This window comes from Cyprinodon tularosa, unplaced genomic scaffold (genome assembly GCF_016077235.1).
Source record: "Cyprinodon tularosa strain WSP-4 unplaced genomic scaffold, ASM1607723v1 ctg755, whole genome shotgun sequence".
In the NCBI taxonomy this organism is placed as follows: Eukaryota; Metazoa; Chordata; class Actinopteri; order Cyprinodontiformes; family Cyprinodontidae; genus Cyprinodon; species Cyprinodon tularosa.
Window position 1 is genome coordinate 118,058 of NW_024039513.1, and position 21,596 is coordinate 139,653.

The window sequence follows — 21,596 nt, forward strand, 5'->3', positions numbered from 1 at the left end:
ATTTATACTGAAAGATATTTTCTCAACAAATGGGATAAAGAGCTTAGCAGAAGTTGAAGTTGATAATTTGCTGAATTTTTTTATGTACCAAGGAAATTTTTTCCATCAAGCTGGCAGAAGTAATCATGATGCTTTGTTGTTTGTTTTACATTTTGTTCACTACTTTTCTATTTTTGATGCCAAATGTATATCTTCATATAGGTCAGTGAATGTAACAAATAGCTACTTTGACAGCTTGAAAGCAAAATCATTTTTCACATCACGCTATGCTGGGCTGTGTAGATTTTTGATTAACAGTTCTAATCGAACTTGAGCCCCTATTTCTGTGCTATTTCCCCTTGGCTGTCCAAAAGAGAACTGCATTGGATTTCAAACTGTCTCCGACTTCAAAAGCGGAGAGATGTGGAAGAAAGCAAGTGAGGAAGTGCAAGTAGAGACACACAGACAGAGAAGAAAAAGACTGGGGTGAGTCTGGAAGAAGGGGGAGGGAATATCGTTGTAAGCAAGACAGAGACCAAGACAGACAGGGAGACAAAAAGAACTAATGGGTGTGCTCTTATTTGATGTGAGAAAAAATGTTTCTGGTAGTATGCAATTGTCCGCCAATAGATTCCTCAAACCGTAAGGAAACAGAAAATGCATCACCTTTGGTTGAGACTGAAAGTGCTAATTTATAAATGCTGTGGAAATGTTGCAGACGGTTTTAAGCAGTATTGACGTTTCCCTCTCTTTGAGAAAAGTCTGAAAGAAACCTGCTAAAAGTCCACGTTTGTCCACAGAGCCCATGTGTAAATGTGGGAAAGAATCTATAATAGACAAGAATTTTTTTCCCCCTCTGGATTCTATCTTGTCAGCAGGAAGTATAACAAGACAGTAAACTGGTACAACCATTACATGTTTATGACACTGGAGGCAGGAGAATGGGCAGGATGCATTTTTTTGTAATAAGCACTTCTCATTCCAAACACGTACTGATCCTTTTAATTTGCCATGTTATGGTGTTGTAAATCTGCCCCAACATCATGCAGATGCTAAAAGGCGAGAGATAGGATTTGGATGAACTCAAGCTGGGTCTTATCACTTTTTAAATCTAATCTACTCCTTTTTGGGGTTTTTTGTTTTGTTTTTTCTTCCCACACTGAGACTAATTGTGCCGAAAAACCACAGGGACTTTCCAGCTCCATGAACTATGTAACTGCCAGTTCATAGGTTACCCAAAACCAACCATCCATCCATCCATCCATCCATCCATCCATCCATCCATCCATCCATCCATCCATCCATCCATCCATCCATCCATCCATCCATCCATCCATCCATCTTCTCCCATTTATTTTGTCAGGGTCATGGTGGGGCCTATGCCTATCAATGGCATCTATGGGTGTAAGGTGGGGGTACACTCGACAGGTTGCCAGTCTGACCACACCAATCTATGCTAATCTTTAAAAATCTTCAGAGTTGTTAAAGACCAATTATTCTCTACTGCACCACTTGCGGTTTTAGTGTGTGAAAGATTTACTCTCATCTAGTGGTGCGGTAAAATAATTAAATATGTCAGAGAAACAAGCTCTGGTGCATCGAATTTAAGTGCCTAATAAATACTACATAAGCTGCGCAATGCCATGAATGGGACAATTTCAACATCTTCCGTGACTTCAAGTGTCCGGTTTAGTGATGATGTACAAAATGATTGATACTAGCTCTGCTGGTAGGATCTTTATTCAGAGTAACAGAAACTAATTACTAATTACTGTAACGGAGTTTGTCCAGTTTATGCTTCTACAGAATATGTATGTTTCTAACATAGCAAAAAAAAAAAATTTATATTGAATTGACTTGTTGGTTTAACAGTGTTGTTAGACGTGTTGTTATTTTTATTCAATTCAGAGTAATGGTACAATTCTAATGCCTGGATTGATTGTTGGTGTTTCACCAGCAATGAATCTAACATTACTGTTGCATGTATGTGATGCGATTGGCTGGTAGCCCAGCTAGCACAATAAGAAATAATCATTAGTACTTAGCAAATAATCTTTAATTGAAACGGATAAGTGGTGCTTAGATTTTTCAATGTTTAATATGAATCAGTAACTTGACCCACTGTGTATTCTTTTCAGCAGTTTTAACAGAGACTCCCAGACTTCTCTCTCCCATGATAGCTTATCTAGCTCTAGTGGGGAATGCTGGAGTTGCTCCCAGGCCAGCCAAGAGATTTGGCTACGTTCACACTGCAGCCTGAAGTGACCCAAATTTTGGCCCATATGTGACCTAGATCTGATCTTTTCATGGCTGTCTGAAGAACCCTGATCTGATTTTTTCCAATGCGACCCAGGCCACTGGGCTCTGTGGTCCTGAATTCGGTAGAAATCTGATCTTTTCAAATGCGACCTGTGTCTGAACAGCTTGGTCGAAATTATCCGACCTGAATGTCATTAATAGCCGACAAAGGTCATTATTCTGGGTCTTGCTATGAAGACGCAGCAAGAAAAACAACAACCATGGTGGACGATGATGCAGAGAGCAGTATTTTTGTTTAAACATCTTGAAAAGATTGTGTTTTTATGGTTGGGAAAGTGCCCTGCGATGGACTGGCGACCTCTCCAGGGTGTACCCTGCCTCTCGCCCAATGACTGCTGGGGATAGGCACCAGCAACCCTCACTCGCAACCCCACTTGGAATAAGCGTGTTAGAAATTGGATGGATGGATGGTTGGGAAAGATTGCTAGATGCACTCCGACACTATCATGCGTGTTTATTTCCATAAACATAGAGCACGCTGGCCTGTGACGTCACTGAGTCCTCTACTGCACATGCGGGACACTTGCGTTGTATGACTACAGTTCACACAAGAGATCAAATACAAGTTGCATATATTTGGAAATGTGAACGAAAACACACAAAAAAAAAATCAGATTTCACACAAAAATCAGAATTGAGCATCAAGGCCTGGAGTGTGAAAGTAGCCATAGTCCCATCATTATTTCCTGAACCAGACATCCTCAAGCTTTGCCTAGAAACCCTGTCCACAAAGGATATGAACAGGACCGGTGACAGAGGGCAGTCCTGTAGGAGTCCAACTTGCACCTGGAACTGGTCTGACTTAATTCCGGCAATGTGGACCAAGCTCCTGCTCTGCTTGTACAGAAACAACAGGAATTGTTTACTTTGGTCAACAAGACTAGACTTGTGCCTTTGACATCAAACTGTCACAGCATGTTTGATGTGACGCTGAGTTGCGAGTGATTACCTCATCTCAACTGTAGAGTACGGTAGAGGATGCTTCAGGCCTTACCCCCCCCACCCCCCCCCCCCCCCCACCCCCACCCCCACCTCCCCCACCCCAAACTCTCGGAAACTTCCAAGACTGGATGGAACTGTGAACCAATCAAAATGCAAGAACATGTTTAAGAAAAATCCAGTTGCCTCTATTAGTATACTGAAAACTTGTTTTAGTGAGTCTTCCAAAGGATAGTTATCTAAAACACATAGGCAAAGGAGCACCGAGATATTTTATTAGGAACAAAACCAACTTTCTTTCATTGCCATCTGAATGCATAAGAAATAATCTTATTGAAACACAGCAATCTGACGACAGGAGAGATGTCAAAATGATTTATAGAGATTGTTCCAAGGGAAATGGCCAAAGACACTTTACTCTGTAAGATTAACCCATGTGAAATCTTATAGTGAAATATAAGTACTTTCAAAGCTTACAATTATTGTGCAACCAGTGATTTATTTAAAAAACACATCTATTTAGGTTTTTCAGTTTCTGATTATACTGTTGCAACACAATGTTTTAACACACCTTTATATGGCTTTATGCTCTGGACTTCTTTCACAATAGAACACCATTTCCCCCAATCATGGAAATTGAATCCAAAATGTCTATGTGGAAAGGCAGGCATATACGTGCATATACATTCAGAATCCAACTCTTACTCAGGAGGGTTTTGGATGCTCAATAAAGCAGGAAGCATTTATGCTCAGTATGAAATTGCTGGTATTTTCTTTTCCAAGACAGATCAGGTATTGTCAAAAAGAGTCAATCAGTTTCTGATTATAGCAGATGGTGTTTTGTTCACCAGTTGCCATAAACAAATGTTATGAATAAGAATGAACAGACCAGATATAGTGCTGAGCAATTATATGTGTTAGTGATAATTGCTGGGCACTGTGTCATGCATAATTGGTAATATAATCATACAAAAATGTTATTGCTCAGAGGTTTTGACACATACAATAGTTGTATAAAAATGCTTTAACAATTTTAGAATTCCAACATGAAAATATCTTTATCTTATTTTAAATGGTTTGAATCAAACATCAAGTGTTTAAAACTTCATGCACATATTCCACCATGCCATTATTTGTTAAGAAAGATTAAGTGAAAAATTATATTTTTCAAATTCTTCCCTCTATCATCACCGACAAAAATATCCATCCATGCATTTTCCATCATGCCTTTCCCAAGCAGGGTTGCAAGGGGTGCTATTGCCTATCTCCAGCTGTCTACGGGCGAGAGGCGGGGTACACTTGGTGGTCTTTCCAGGGCAACACAGACACAAAGAGTACAAACAGCAATTTATGCACACCTAAGAAGAATTTAGAGAAGCCAATTAATCACGCTAGAGTCCAGAAACAGTCATGTTTCTGGACTGTGGAAGGAAGCGAGAGAGAACCCACGCATGCTCAGGGAGAACATGCAAACTCCATGCAGAAAAACCCTGGGCCGGGAAACTAACCCAGAACCTTCTTGCTGCAAGGCATCAGTACTTCCTACTATACCACTGAGTAGCCCCAAACAAAGATATAAAACAATTAAATCTCTTGAATATGAAGATACATATACACGGCTGCTGCTGAAAAACAACTTTGTACCTTGAAAATCTTTTTTATGGGAAATTTAAAAAAATGGTTCTTCTACTATTATGTGCATAAATATTGATGTTAACTTTCACTATAAAATGTGTCAGTGACACCCTGGATAGATGCAAATAACACTTTTTCCTAGCATCACTTTTTTTTGTTAAAAACAGTATGTTTAAAAGTCAGTATTAAACAACAAAGTGGTAGAAAATATGTCCAAAAATGCCACAGGCCTCTAAGGAGACAAGCCAAATCATTGCCCTTGTGGAGCTCAGGGCTTTAGTTGGAAAGCATTGATGTGCCCGCTGTGTTATGTACCCACAACACAACGGTGTTTTGAGTGATTAAGGTACTCAGAAGTCTACATGGGCTTAAGATTATATCAAAGTAGTGTTTTCTATGCAATATATCATTTGTAGCTTTATTTAGAATATTTTGAAAAGAACAATGTAAACCCATATCATACACAAGGACAAAAGTGTTGGTACAGCTCACTTAATTGAAGAAAAACTGACAATAGTTACAGAAATATCTTGAATATTAATAACTTGAATCTAAAAAAAAGGTCATAAAAATTATATTCTGAGAAAACTAAGGAATTAAATTCAAACAGGGCATGAAAATGAGGATTTGATTGTGATCTTCCTGTGATTAAGTGCTTGTTTTATGTTGGATGAACTTTTAGGCTGCCCCCTCTCCTGGATAGTCTCACTAAAGGTGGGGCCTATTTTCCCCCAGTCAAACTCCCAATCAGTGGTTGGTGCTTCAACCTTCCAGTGCATTGTTCGTTCTAGTTGTTCAGGGCTGGCTAAAGATGTATGCACTGGCTCATCCCTTTATGTTCTTGGCAAAGCCTTGACCACATGGTCCTGTAGGGCCAGTGCTGGGGTTGGTGCGAGCTTATTACTCAGGTCTAGACCCATAGCTAGATCTGCTGCAGTGTAGCTAGTTGCTGGTAGAGCCTACTGGCTACTCATCACAGCCCCCATGGCTCACACAATGTCCCTGCTGGGGAATTCCCTGATGCTCTCCTCTGCTCTTTTTCAGGTTTAGAACTGGAGCTGGTCCCATTAAATACATTTTCTATTGCAATTGGTAGGCAGGTCTATTAGGTTGTTTGCACCTGTTACATTTTTTCTGTTATGCCTTTTTTGTGTTCATTTTTCTGTCTGCTGGTGTGGGAACAGACCCCTTGGATGGTATCTTGTATTACCTTTCTTTCTCTTTTTATCACTTGCTCTTGCCTGTTTCCTTTTTTGTTTTCCTCTCCGTCTCCATTGGATCTGGAATAATGCTTAATTAGGATTTTTTTTTGTTTAATACATATATACGTATATAAAGGAGCAGTAAATTGAAAGCAGTATTGTTCCACTTGTGAAAGGGAATCTGTTGGGCTTCTCCTAAGAAATAACTGATGTAGTGCCATCTGTCAATCAATTCTGGAGACTTGTCAGCAATTGAGCAATCAGCAATTGCAACATGTCCAGAAGTGAAAAGCTCTTTCCTGCAGGTATGCTCTGTAACAAAACAGCCAGAATTTTCCATTATGAAGGCGTATTTGACATGGGAATTTATTTCAAAAAGATTAAGGGGGAAATGTTGTCAGTGGTGAATATCGAACAGAGACATGTTACCAAAAGTACTTGGACAACGGAAAAAAGTTGATTCTGTTTTTGAACTCAAAAAGGGTTCCTGGAAAATGTAAAAATGCACCCTCTGAGATTAACACAACAATAACCAACAAGAGATACTGCTTGTTCATCTGTACAATAGTAACAAACAATTCTTCTGTGTTTGGTTAAAATTATATTGTTTGCACACATTTAGCTTGAAACAGTATTGTTCTTATTGCTTAATTAAAGAAGACTGCATGTGGTAGACTCTTTCAAAGCCAATGTGCTGCCATGGTCTTCAGATATTGGTAGCCAGACACATTATATACAGGATAAAAACATGCCTCAGATTTTCCCCCTTTCGTTTATTTACTGGTACACTTTTGTAACTGCAAAAGGCTTGGAACACAACTTCACTCACAACCAGCCTGACTGTTTCCCTTATTATTCTTGCTGTGGAATGCGTGGGCTTTAACGTTGATTTGTTCATGGCTGCCTTGAAATAGCTTCACTGACTTGATGCAGGGACCAATTTTGCTGGTTGTTCTTGACCAAAGTTTTGATGATGAGACAAAAAGCCTCATTAAATACCTCAGGTGTTGTGTGTTACTATGCAGCCGTAGAAACTATTTTAAGTTTGTTTAGCTTGCATTTCTACATAGGTGGAGCAATCTTGCAGCTGGCCTCATGAAAATTCTGAGTGCTCAAATGTGAGATAGGATATGAGAAAGAAAAAAAAAACAACAAGGAAAAAAACAAAAATACATGAAAACATGTCCTCAAATTACTGTACATCAGTTCTTACATCTTCAAGCTTGTGGATTGAATGGATGCAAGTTAGTGAGCAGCACAAATCAGCAGCCCTGCCCTCACAGATAATCAACAATATGGAACACAGGGGGTGAGAATGGGTAGAGCAAATGAAGAGGCAACTGAAACAAAAACTCACATGCTCCATGATAAAGACAGTTGCTGTGTGTGTTTAGGGGGATCTGAAGAAGCCTTTCACTAAAAACTAGGGTCAAGCATTGTTTATGTTTATTCCATTTTTTTTTATTAAGTATCCTAAAGTTTACATATTACGTATCTATATTGCTGGCTTAGCAGAGTTCTGTTTGGACGAAATGGTCTGAACTTCATCTAACTTTGTATAAATATTTCTCTAAATTATCACAGAGATTTTCAACCAGTTTATAAATATCTATCCTATGAACTCCAATAAAAATCTTGTAAGTTTAATTTTCGACAGTTCCAAAGCCAGTGTTGAGGATGTGCTCAGGATTAAAGAGGTTATTAATGATCCCTTATAATGAGAGTGGGATTAACAACATAAGCTAAGTTAGTTACAAGCTCAGCATAGATGTTGTATGCTGGTGGAAAGCTAACTTGGTTGGAAAGCATAGATGTTATCTTCATGTGGCTCAGTGAGTTTATAGCATACAAAAGATTCCCACAAAGTTTCATTATTTTGCTTTGAACACTCCTATTTCTTGCCCTCATGGGACGCCTGTTAATAAGGGGTTTATATAATGAAAATAACTAGAGCTGTTGACAAACTGTTGAGAAGTCAGAGCAGGGCATAGTTAAAATGGTATAATCTGAGAAGTGCAATCACTTTCAAATGTTTTCTCTGTCCTCTATATGGCTTGTTATAAATGAAAAGCTAACTGTTATTAATTTTGACATAGGGGGATCTTTGTGGCACAAGAGGAAACATTTTTTATCAAAAGTGGACACTGTTCACCCAAAAAAGCCACTCTGAACTCAAGGCGAATATCATCAGTCTATCCCTCTTCTCTTTTTCCTCTCACTTCTTTATTTAGGCATGGCCTGTATAAACAATTGTTACTTATGCATATTTGCTTAATTTTTTGTTTCCTTTTTCACTGAAATCCAAGAAACAATCATGTTCAAGTCAAGCATAATGGCCAAACTCTCACAGATGTTGTGATGAAGCAGCACAAACAGCCATTGTCCCTGTGCGTTTTAAAACCCTTTGTCCACAGAAACACCGCAGCTGTGACTAAACTATAAGTTTGGGGGTTAGGTAAATTGCGTTGATATGCTGGTAGTCTTGTTCCCGTGTTCATCACAAACAAAGACATCAATGTGATAGTAAGTCATAAAAGGAGAAAATTATGTTTTCAGTGACAGGGCCGGTTTATTGCTGTGGCAAACTGTCCTAAACTACTCCTCCCACTGTGATTTTAAAATGCGTTCCTTTCATTTGGATGATAAAGGAAGTACAAAATAAGTGTCTTGCCATCTGCAATAAAAGAAAATCTCTCTTTTTAATGGCTCGGGTATAGGCAAGCGGCAAATGCACCTTGCTGTTCATCTCCGGTGTATGAGTGCGAGCTGTCTGGTTGATGGCCATTATGGTTTTTGGTGCTGCATGTGCGTCCGCTCCACCGGGATCACTGAAGTGTTGGAGCTAACAAGCCAGGGATGCAGACAGAGAATGCACAAATGGGATTTTGTTCTGAAAGCTTTAAAGTTTGCCTCCTGTCGCTGCTGTAGTCTAGTGTCCTCCTTTGTTTCCAGCCAGAAAGCAAAGGGGGACACTAGACTACTGCAGCGATTACCCAAGACGTGTGCCCAAAGTAATTTGATGATTGTATCTGATAATCTGGCTAACTATTAATACTAAGGTGAGCAGATTTACTAATATTTCATTTTTCCCCTTTCTTCTATTCTTCACCATTGCCTTATCCAGTCTTAGAAATATTATCTCTTGAAGATATATTATTTGCATTAGTTTAATAGTACATAATATATGGGGCACAGATGCTTACATCCAAACACATTAAAGTTCCCTCCCCAGTTACTTCTTAAAAAAAAAAAAGAATGTAAAACTTATTTGCAGTCATTCCTGTTGCAGTTCTCACATACAGTACATGCAGAAATGACTAAGTGGTAAACAATAAAGCTATTTACTGCTGCCAGCCCAAGGTTAGCACAGATTAAAAGATGTGTCACTGATGGAGGAGGCTCCTCCTTTATCCCTGGACTCTCACACTGCGTTTGGGAGCAACCCACTTCATTTTCACAGCATAATGGGTAAACAGAGTGTGATCAGTCCAATTACCCCCTCATTGCAGTGGCATTCTGGCGGGAATGAGAGTTAGCGGCCTGGCAATGCAGCGGATAGCAACAGTAGCACCTGCTGCCCAGAGCCCTCACTTGTATGAATCTCAATTTGTTTGTACAGCCGTGCCGAAATGCAGTGACCAAAAAGTGAGGCCTCTAAGGAGAATGGCAATGTTGCCTGCCTGCCTGTCTTGGCAGTCTGATTGCTGTTCTCTCTGTGCTGTCTCTAAATCCATTCAAGATCACAAGGTACCTTTTCCAGCAATAAACTCCTGTTGCTGTCAGTCCTGCTTGTGGGTTTTCTTTTTTGTTTTGTTTCACAGGATGTGAGTTTCCTTATCTTCTCGCCACACTAAACTTGCTCCGCAGATGATTATTATGCTGAGAAATGATCCACTAATCCAAATCAAACTCAAACAGAATAATATTTAAATGAAGATAAGATCAATGCCTTTACATTTTTCCCACTATACTATAGTTATCTCTAATTACTACGTATACACATTTTGTGAAAGTTAATGAGAATCTTCAGGTCCTCTATGTTTTTCTTTTCCCTCTGTTGTAACATGGATCTTTGCCCTGTTTCTGTGATGTTCCTGTTGTCCTTGAGGAAGGCTGAAATAATTATTTTATTGTTTTTCTTTGGGGAACTGTCTGGTAGCTGATGCAAACTTATTTTGCATACATTTCAGCTGCTCGTTAACAGGCATTGTAATAAATTACAAGAAGGCTTTTTTTTTTTTTGGACGCTGACTTACCGATTTTGCAACAGCTTAGAGAGAGAGAATAAGAGAGTGAGAGAGGTAGAAGGTTTTGTCAGCAGGAATCATAGAAAATGCCTTGCAGGATTCATTTGGCTCTACTAATTGAAACTAATACCTTTCAAATAGCTTATTGATTTGGAAGGATGCTTAATTTTTCAAATGTGGACAGTAAAAATCATTGAACAAAAGAAAATCTGACTGTGCAGAGATTAAGAAAAGCTTTGGACCTTTGGTCCCCCAAAGAGTCACAATTATTAAGTCAAACTTAAAATGCTTATCATGAAAATGTAGATGTTTTCACATAATCTGGAAATGTTTATCACCTGTTGTTAGAGATCTGAAATAGGTGGACTGGACGAGCTCCAATGAGATTATTTTGACACAAAAAAAAAATGAAATTACAAAAACCATATTTCATCCATAAAAACTGTTAAAAACACTCAAAACAAAGCAGGTATTGCTTTAATTTTAAATTTGTATATTTTGTCTTTCATTAGTGAAAATATGAAACCCAGACAAACCAAAGCGGAATCTTTAAACAAAGTCTGTATTTTTCAAATAGATGTGCAAAAATGTAAAAATCTTTAACTTTTTCTTAAATAAAATATTCAAGATAGTACATCTGTGGACTTTTATGGATTTGATGGTTTATGCCCTTTACAGTAAATTCAGCACATTCACTCTATCTCCAAAGTTCTTCGCGGAGCCGTTTTTTTTTTCACTTGGAACAGCCAGCCTTTTTAGTAATGACCTTTTGTTGTTGACCCTCCTGGTTTAAAGCATCAATGCCTGTCTACTGGTCAGCTGTCATGTCAGCAGTCTTTCTCATGGCTGTGTTCCCTGAAAAACGACACTATAGGATATAACACCACATAATACCACAACGTGTTAAACTTGCAATCAATGGTACAGTATATTTGTACCCTTAAAGTAAATATATGTATATAAGTATATATATATATATATATATATATATATATATATATATATATATATATATATATATATATATATATATATATATATATATATATATATATATATTTATATTTATTTATATTTATATATATACACACTAGCATTAAAAAGTTTGGCGTCACATTGAAATGTCCTTATTTTTGAAGGAAAAGCAATGTACTTTTCAATGAAGAGAACTTTAAACTAGTCTTAACTTTAAAGAAATACACTCTATACATTGCTAATATGGTGAATGACTATTCTAGCTGCAAATGTCTGGTTTTTGGTGCAATATCTACATAGGTGTATAGAGGCCCATTTCCAGCAACTATCACTCCAGTGTTCTAATGGTACAATGTGTTTGCTCATTGGCTCAGAAGGCTAATTGATGATTAGAAAACCCTCGTGCAATCATGTTCACACATCTGAAAACAGTTTAGCTCGTTACAGAAGCTACAAAACTGACCTTCCTTTGAGCAGATTGAGTTTCTGAAGCATCACATTTGTGGGGTCAATTAAACGATCAAAATGGCCAGAAAAAGAGAACTTTCATCTGAAACTCGACAGTCTATTTTTGTTCTTACAAATGAAGGCTATTCCATGCGGGAAATTGCTAAGAAATTGAAGATTTCCTACATACATTCTGCATTACTGATATATCTCAACTTTTTAATATTACATCCTATGTGTAACAGTCCTATGAAAGCAAGTGTTTTTCCTTTTAGTGGTCTAAAATAATATCCTCCTATAGGGACAGCAGAACAGACAATTTTGTCTTCAGAAGAATCAGCAGCATCAGAGCTTTGCAAAATAACAGTGTATTTGGATCTTTATCAGCAGTCCAAGAGAATCTCTTGCAAATGAACTCTCCCACATATGCTTGGGCGTGCACAGCTGACAGGTGAATCCACTGCTGATTGATGCCAGCAAATGATGTTTTTCTCCCCAATGGTATCAAAGGCACAACGTTGCCTCAGACTGAAGCTGTTATGCAAAGCAAAAATTATTAGTTTTTTTTTCTCTCTCTCTCTCTCTCTGTGTGAACGGCTTTAACTCCGTCAAGTGTTTGTGTGGATAACTTTCACAATTTTGTCTTATTTTGGTCTTGTTTTTTTTTTTTTTTTTTTTTTTTTTTTTTACCAGCAGCAAGGGATATAGAAGAATAAAACACTGGGTTGTGGAAGGATTTTAAAAATATTTCAATGCTTTAAATCTGCTCTCCTCTCCTCTTCTTTTCCTTTTTTTGGTCCGCCGTGCTCATGAGCTCTATACAACCCGTTCTTGCAGAGACTCTCCGCTGGCGCACATGCTGATGCGCAACGCCTCCCCAATCGGTCCCTCACTTTGACAAATTCTTGGACACGAGAGCTTCTACAGAATTGATTTCCTTTTTTACTTGCAACGATTATTTGGTGAATCACTGAACATTTCTGCGAACTATATATATTCTCTGCACAAGAAGGCTATCCGATTTGGAAATCACAATGACTCTATGGTCATTTTGGAGTTGTTATTTTTTGGCTTGCATTCAGTTTTATTCCTTTCACTTGAAGTTGGGAGCTCGGGCGGAGATATCTTCTCCTAAATTGGCTAACAAGTTTTATCCCTTGGAGGTAACATCGCCGATGACATGTGTAACATCTGCGTGGAACAAAGTCCCGCTCAAAGTCAGTGACCACGGTGAAGTTTTAAACAGGTCTGACGCAGCGGTGAACTATTTCAGAAATCTTAAAATACCTGACAAAAAGTGTGAATACGTTTCAACAGCAGTGACTGAAACACCAAAACGCACATTTTCAGTAAAGGAGAAAAAGAAAAGGAGTGTCGGTGCGCCTTACAAAGAAAATGTGGACAAGAGTGTCAATGGGGAAGCGCAGAGGTCCACAGGAGCTGTCCAAGGTGCTTCAAACTTCAGAAGCGAGTATCGGCGCACAGGCGAAGAAAGCAGGGGCTCAAACCAGAGGCAGAGCGAGCCTCACCTGGAAACCTCCACTTTTGCTCTGTCGGGAGACTCAGCGCACAACCAGGCGATGGTGCACTGGTCCGGACAGAATAGCAGTGTAAGTTTCAGCTTGACAAAACACTCAGCTTCAAATCTTAAGTGGTAGAAATCCACTTAATTATGCTTTATGATGCTGATTTATTATTACCCAATTCAAAACTTTAAGGTTTAAGGCTATTAGAAAATCCAATTTTTACGCACGGGCTTAACTGCGCGTAAACAAGGCATACTAAAACATACAGACATTCCACGTATCTAAAATTTATCTTTCCAATCTCTTCCTTATGTTACTGTTTTTTGTTGTTATCTTCGTGTCCCTTGAATGTTTTAAATTCATGCAGTCCTTATGTTTATTTCTTTGCGCCCCCTCCCTTATTTTTTGAAAGTAGAATCATTCATTCCACTAACTGTTTGTCACTTGAACTTTAAATTAATATCCATCCCTGCTAGTAAATTCGACGAGACACAGAGCTGTGGGAGGGTGCAGGCATTTTGGCAGCAATCAAAACACATTAATTATTTATGAAATAATCAAGTAATGTCTCCCAGAGAGGTGTAACAGCTACAATTAGAATTCCCGTGTCCAACCTCAACCCCTAATGTGATGCTGATGAAACAGCATCTGACCTTTTAGCAAATTAAACAGTTTTATTATTGACACAAAGCTCATGCTTAGTTGATAAATGTTGTTGCTCTGTATGTTCACTGTTTTGATAAATTTTAAACACTGCAGAAAGAAAAATGCTCAAATGTTGAAACCGCCCACCGCCACATTGGGTTCACACTATTTTATTAACAAGATCAATTGCTTTAGAAATTTCAATCTGTAATTACTTTTCTTATCTATTCTATATTCTTTTGTATGATGCAGATTATTTTATTCACAGACTTTCTGCCCTGTTAAAGCATTTCTGAAGTCATAAAGCCCTGTGTGTTGGAGGCTGAAATATGTGGTTGGTTTTTAGATGTCTTCACCATTGATGGCTCTTTTTTTTAACCACACAACTGTATTCACTGGATCTGATGAGCTTGTCACTGCAGCCAGTCAACATTTTAGATTTATGCAGTCTGGACTCCGGTCTGTGGTCCTGAAAGTACAAGTGAAACTGCAGAGCTTAAATTTATGGGGTTTTACGACTGGATGTTAGAGCTCAGGCTATATTAGATGTAAATGACTGATAATAAATTCAATCTTAAAGGGACATTTGAAGGAAAATTACTTCAGTCCTGCAGTCTAGGGTAGTTCTATCAAATTTTCACTTCAGGACATTGCCTGCGATTTGGCCAATATGTCAAATCCCACAGGAAGAAAAATGAGAGGGATGTCGAGGTTGATGGTGGAAAGTGCCAGCAGGGGATCTTTGGAGTTCAGATTTGATAAAGAATCTCATCGTATAAAACCCCCAAACCTGTCCATAAGTCAGTCTTCCAACTATCATTTGATTTCTGGAATTGTCTAAGACATCAAAGCCTGAAGTTGTAGCCCCCTGGACTCTGACTTTAAGAGAGATAACATTGATTGGGCTCGACCATGGGAATAAAACATGTACCCCACATACCACTTTTAACTTCATGCTCTTTAGCTGTGTGTAGTATTGATTGGCAGTTTGTGTTTCTTGATGCTTTATTCTGTCCTGAATGTGAATGGGGGAGGTGATAAAAAAAAAGCATATAATTGTTAATGATTCAGCCATTAATATTGCCAAAACAAAATTGTCCAAAGTGGTAATATGAACAGATTGACCTACAGAGAGCATGTATAAACAAAATAGATGGATAGATGTAAATAGATGCATGGCTGGTGGTCAATCTTAGTGTCTTGCATAAGGCACGTTATAACTGAAAAATCATTTCTATTATATGTGGATTTTATTTGATAAACCAATAGAAATGTGGCATAGTTGTGCAAATGAAGGTATTTTTTTCATGGTTTTAAATTATTTTGACAAATATATATATATATAAATATATATATATATATATATATATATATATATATATATATATATATATATATATATATATATATATATATATATATATATTTTTTTTTTTTTTTTTTATAATTACCCCCAAATGCAGCCCATTGTCTTCAGAAATAGATTTATAAAAAAGAGCTCTTAATAGACTCCACCTATTAGTTTAATCTTAATATAATTACAGTGGTTCTGCAAACCAAAACTGAGAAACCAGAAGAAGAGAACTTCAAGGAAATTCAAGAGTGCTATGGTAACTGTGGAGGAGCAGCAGAGTTTACATGGAAGGGGTTAATAGGGCAACTATTTGCTGTGCAACATACTCACAGCGGAGCTTTTTGTTTGCAGTATCATGCTGCAGGGATACATTTCATCAGTGAATCTTGGTTAGTCAAAGCAAATAAGAAAGTTGCTGAAGGTAAATACAGTTAATTCCTGGAAGGAAACCTTTTAAAAGTCACAAAAGAGATTAAGGTTCAACCTCTCAAACTCTCTAGAATGTCCTAGTCAAAATTCAGACAGAAATACAATTAAGAATCTCTGGCATGACTTGAAAATGAAACATATCAATGCTCTGTATCTAGTCTAAATTTAACCTCCATTTAATGTTTTGTGGTGGTAATGTGACAAAATGCAAGGTTTAGGAAACAACTGCATAACATCTTTTTTTCTTCATCATATGAGGGCTCAAGCTAAAACTGTTGGAAATCAAGCTACCGTAAACAGCTTTTGCTCTGTATATTACACTCAGCTAATGCACAGCCATCCTCCCCTTAAAGGCAAGTGACTTAGTGCCCAATCCAGTTGATGATGATCAGGGGGTTTATTGGAAACCGAATGATTGTAGGCTCCTGATTGACCATTTTTGCAAACCCCTCGCAAACAGTTGATCAAAACAGGACAGTATCTTTAAGCCCAGGACATTAATGAGCATCTTTATTGACTCCACATCCCTGGAGCTTTTTCTGTGCGTCGCTGCAAATAATGTTCCTGTACTGCGAGAAAAAGTGTCTGATCATCTTCACTTGCCTGATATTAGAAGTTTGCTTAAAGAAGTGTAAGGCATTGATGAGGCTGGCTTCTCTCCTTCCTCTTTTTTTTGTTCTGTCTTTTGAGGTAGAATTAGTCAAATGGATCTGTCAGTTCAGTAATGTCGTCTTTTTTTGTTGTGACTTACTGAGAATTAGACAGGCCCCCTGGGTTGGGTTGTCAGAACGCTTAATCAAAACGAGGCCATTATTGTTCCTCGTAATCTCATCGGTATAAATAGACAATAAAAAAGAGGAAATGACATGGCCCTGGGGGACACCTGTGTTTAAAACCGTTTCATTACATAGACAGCTATTCCGTTTAATTTGCCAGAAATTCATTGATCCATAAAATCAAATAGAATGGGTTCCCAAATCACAGAGGTGTTTGACCAGAATTTGGTTCTGTTACAGGATGATGAAAACAGCAGCGCACACCTTCCACATGTAATACATATAGTAGAAAAGATAGAATAGAAATGTATGTTGTTTTGCTAATTTCTTTAAATGCTTAGCTGCAAAGCAAATTTAAATTCTAAAAGCTTTTTCTTACCACGCCTGGGGGAAAAAACTCTTTCATGATGTTTAATCAAAGGTTAATAGTTCCTTTAGGCTTTTATCCATAAACTTTTTATCCTCTTCTAGCTCCCTGCGTGCCATCTAAGAGGGTTTTTGATCCACACTATGCTTGTTGAAAACCAAAAAAAGGCTCATGCTTTCATATTTGAGAACAAATTACTTCCCCCCATCGTGCACTCTATATTAAATTACTTTTGAGTACTATACTCCTTTTGAGTTTTTATTTTCATATATACTTTCATAACAGATATTAGTTTGCTTTTTTTATTTTGTTAAGCCATAACTAGTGATGTGAAAATAAATCAGATTTTCTTTTCCTTTTGAGGCATTCTTGTTCTCCACATGCTTGTCCCGGGAGGTGTCAGCACCACACACTTGCTCATTAATCCCAGGTGTCTTAAGCCTTTAGGGTGAAATGTCCACTGGTGGGATTGTATGATGCCGGAAACTGCAGCTGTTTGCAGGACAAGACGCCACGCACAGCCATTTATCCAGTTATGGTGGCCACAGCACTGCTATATTTGTGCTTTCAGTGAGGTTCATTATATTTTTCAGAAAAGAATTTGGTCAGTTAAAACAGGTTTTAAAATAATACTAAAGGAAATGTGCATCAGTTCTCATTTAACTTAATGTTCTTTTTAAGGTTATTGATTGAATGTAATTAGTTATAATTAATTATAATTAGTGACTTGCAATTGTAATTGTACCTCCTCAACTTTTTCACTTTTTGTCCTTTTAAAACCACACAGTAATATTAATTTATTTATTTGATTGATTTATTTATCGATTTGTTTATTTATTTATTTATTTATTTATTTATTTATTTATTTATTTATTTATTTATTTATTTATTTATTTATTTATTTATTTATTTATTTATATTTAATGAAATGGATCAATACAAATTAGCACATACATTCTATAGAAGCAAAATGAGACCTAAGTATTAATGTGTTAGATTTTGTGTTCTCCACTCTTTTACTCTATTAACCTCTTAAAAGAATTGATTATGACCATTTAATAAAAATAAAAAAAAACATTTGTAAATAGAGTCCTTCTGTCTGTAATTAACCTCAATATTGATACAGTCAATCTCTGAAGCCCAAGAGGTTTTTCTGAGAACATAAATAAACCAAAAGCATCATAAAGACCAAACAAGTCAGAAAGGAATTCAGCCTTGTTAAAATCAGAGACAGCAAAAAGCACAATATCATTATATTTACTGTAAACATCTTAGAAAGAACTGTTCAGGGTGTCTTTAAGCAATAGATAAACCACCAATTTTAACTGACATGTAGGGGAACAAAAGTATTAGCCATCCAAGGTGGCTCCAGAGGAGCTGCAGAGATTCACTACTAAAATGGTTGAATATTTTGAGATGACACCCAATAATTGTACATTCCAAAATTCCACCTGTAAAGTCACACGGGTTAGGGTTAAAGGAACATGGAAGAAGAAAGTGTTTTTAAAGGGAAATCAAAATAACTCCCATTTACTTTTTGCCATAAAGGACACGTGAAAATATCAAGTATGGAAAAGAAAGTGCTCTGGTCAGATGAGACCAAAATCAAACATTTTGACCTGTGCTATCATCCTAGTGAAGCACAGTCGTAGGAGCGCCATGTTGTAGGGAGACTTTTCTAAAGGCCAGGACAGAAAAGTCAGTTAGGGTTGATGGGAAAATGAATTCAGGGAAATCCTGAAAGAAAACTTGATAGGAATCTGACAGAGGCTGACATTAAAGATCAAGCTAGAGTAAAAATGGAACGCTGTAGACTAAAGTATATCTGAATATGAGAAATGCCCAGTAGCTAAAGAATCTGTGGCAAGAATAAACATAAACTGACTATCTTTAGCATTGTATTAATGCTATTTTACTAGTTTGTGATCTATGAAGCTATGGTAGTTGTAATTAGAGTGAAAGGTGCCGGTTATGGATTAACACTGTAAAGCTGGATGCAACAATATTCCATATTTTTCTTCAAAAAAAACATCTAAGAGTCATTTTCCTTCCAGTTATACTTTTTCTGTAAAACAGTTCCATTAAATCCAAGTGAAATACTATTAAAACTTTGGTTGAAATGTGGCAGAATGTAAAAAAGTGGTTCCTAAATTTTTAAAGTTATTTTGGGGGGCCTTGTCTTATACAGATAGTTGCATAATGCTGTGATCACAGTAATGAAGCTCTCTGCCTGTATTTCAACCTAGCACAATCGGTTTAATGGTCTAGATAACAAGGTTCAACTGTTTTGGGAAAGCTTCTTTACAGTGCTCAACCAAGGAGCCAGTCGACACAGGCATGTAGTCAGTTAATTTGTTACTGTTAAACATTATAAAGCATTTAATGGCTCATTAAAAGGGCTAATCATTAGAACAACAATATTACGGCAAAAATTATAACCATAAATTCACCAAAAGCAAAAGCCTTCCAAACATGGTGCATGCTGATGTCCTGGAAGAATTAGACATTTATTATGAAATCGTTTTTTTTTTTTTTGTACTTTAGTAAGAACAGTACTGTCCAACAAGAGCACAATTAGTTTTATGTGAGGTGCTAACGACTTGATTTTAAAACCACAGAAAGTTTTGTAGCTTTATACCAGAGGTCGGCTTTAAAATTCTCCAAATGTTCTTCTTTTGCATATTTTTGGGGAACAAGATTTTACTCCCTGGTGGTCAAGATGTGTCTGCTTATCAATGATGATGTGTATAGTAATCATTTGTACCATGCAGTGAGCCAGTGATAATAACTGAATCTGGTGCCTTATCAAATTGGAATCCCACTGTTTTACCAACACTGTTTCTTTTTTGAAAATCTGTCTATTTTCAATTAAGGTGCTTTTTAAAATGTTTAACTGCACAACACAACATATTTACATAACTCAGCCAGGATAGTTTTTATCCTGAATCCTAATCTCCTCATTGGTTTCAACATTGATCTCAGTGCTGTAAAAATATGTTGTGATTTTACCTGTTTTTTTGTGTGTTTTTTTTGTTCATGGGTCAAAATTTTTTTTCATGCTCAGCAAACATAAAGTGGATTAGTGCAAGATTCAATTTTAAAAATTGTATTCATAATTGGAAAATAGTTATTGTTATGACAAAATTTATATTAGTTAAATTATGAAGTGGCTTGTTTTATACATTATTTGTAAAATGTAGAAATCACATAAATAGAACCTGTCTAACAACAAAAAGTAGGCTACAATTCACATTTATTTATACATCACATTAAAATGCAAAGTGTATCCTAACCTGAGCACAACAGCATTGTTTTACAAAAACAGAAAATCGCTTATCTAAAGAAAACCAGGTGGAAAACAGTTAATAACACCTTTGGGACTCGCCTAAACCTATGTGATGGACAGAGAAAAGTGGTGAAAGCTTCCCAAACCAACCAGGACCTTAAGTTCAACTTCACTACCTGCACACAAGCCCGCTCACAATTACTTACCTTATTTAGGACCTTATTTAGGACTTATGTTTATGATCACCGAGCAGGGTTAAAAACCACTGCTGACCAAAAACAACAAAATGGTCTGTCTCTTATTTGTCATTAAGCATAATTGTGCTGCTTTGATACTTCAGGAACAAGACAACTTGCCCAAACTATTGGAGCCAGAATATTTCTTCTCTGTTCTGTCTTTTTAATTTGTGGCATTCATGCGCTGAAAAAAAAACTGCTTAAAAAGAAAAGAAAATGATCACAACACCTGTTGCCAGTTTTTGTCACCAAAGCCTTATATGAAAGTGTAAAAGTTCTAGAGTAAAATGAAATACAATTGGACAATATCTGTAAGGAGGTGAACAGTATTTTATTGCATTATAGCTTTGTTAGCAAAATCTAACCAAGAGATGTTGAAAACTGAATTTGCTTAGAAAAGTAGATCACTAGTCTGGAGCAACCCAGTCACCAAAGTCACATTGTATTTACTTAAATTTTTGGGGTTAGTATGATTTTCTTAGCGTTCTGTTGACACATGCTTGACAGAATACTGGGGAGGGGGAATTGCGTGTGTGACCTTCAAATTTATTAGCAACAAACAAGCACTTATTGGCGGGTAGGCAGCTTTGCTCTAAAACACTCAGTTTCCTCTAATGGGCTTATGTGCCTCTGTTCAACTTCTGCAGTAAGCAATTATTTCCCTCTTCTTTTGCCTTGGACTTTCTATAACTGCCAGACTCAGCCCCCCAAACACCAAACCCCACTCCCCAACACCACCACTTTCAAGGAAAATCATTTTTGCTTTTTCTTGGTTTGTTGATTCTTGGTTAGTTTTAAAAAAAACTAAAACTTTTTTAATTAGGAAAGTAACATTTTCAGTTATATGATGTAGAATAAATAAATTTAATACATTCTACTACTCCTACAAAAGCTCACCACTTCAAAACACAATATAGCTTTTTTATGGACTATAGAAATATAGTAGTGGTTACCAGCAACCTCAAATGGTTTTAAGGATTTCAAGTGATAAAATTGGTTCACAGGTGAGAATAAGATCACAAATAAGTCTTCAAACTAACACCTCTTTGATAGAAGGCTAATTATATGGATTCTTCATAAATAATTTATTTCATTTCTTCAATCATTATTTTCCATGCGTATGCACGTCTGAGGATGTTGTCACTATGTTGAGATGTGAACATCAGTAGTTGTTAATGCCTATACAGTAGATCCTTTTTCTTATGTTTTTGGGAAATTATAATAATTGTGTGAT

General features: G+C 37.0%; 1 protein-coding gene across 1 annotated transcript in view; it reads left to right on the plus strand.

The window, feature by feature from the left end:
- Nucleotides 1–12,513: 12,513 nt before the first annotated feature.
- LOC119773278 (VPS10 domain-containing receptor SorCS3-like) overlaps nt 12,514–21,596 on the plus strand; it is a 95,643-nt gene continuing 86,560 nt past the window's right edge. Inside the window, exon 1 of the mRNA XM_038270212.1 lies at nt 12,514–13,353. Within this exon, the coding sequence (XP_038126140.1) occupies nt 12,778–13,353 (576 nt within the window). The 5' untranslated portion in view covers nt 12,514–12,777. The remainder of the gene's footprint in view (nt 13,354–21,596) is intronic.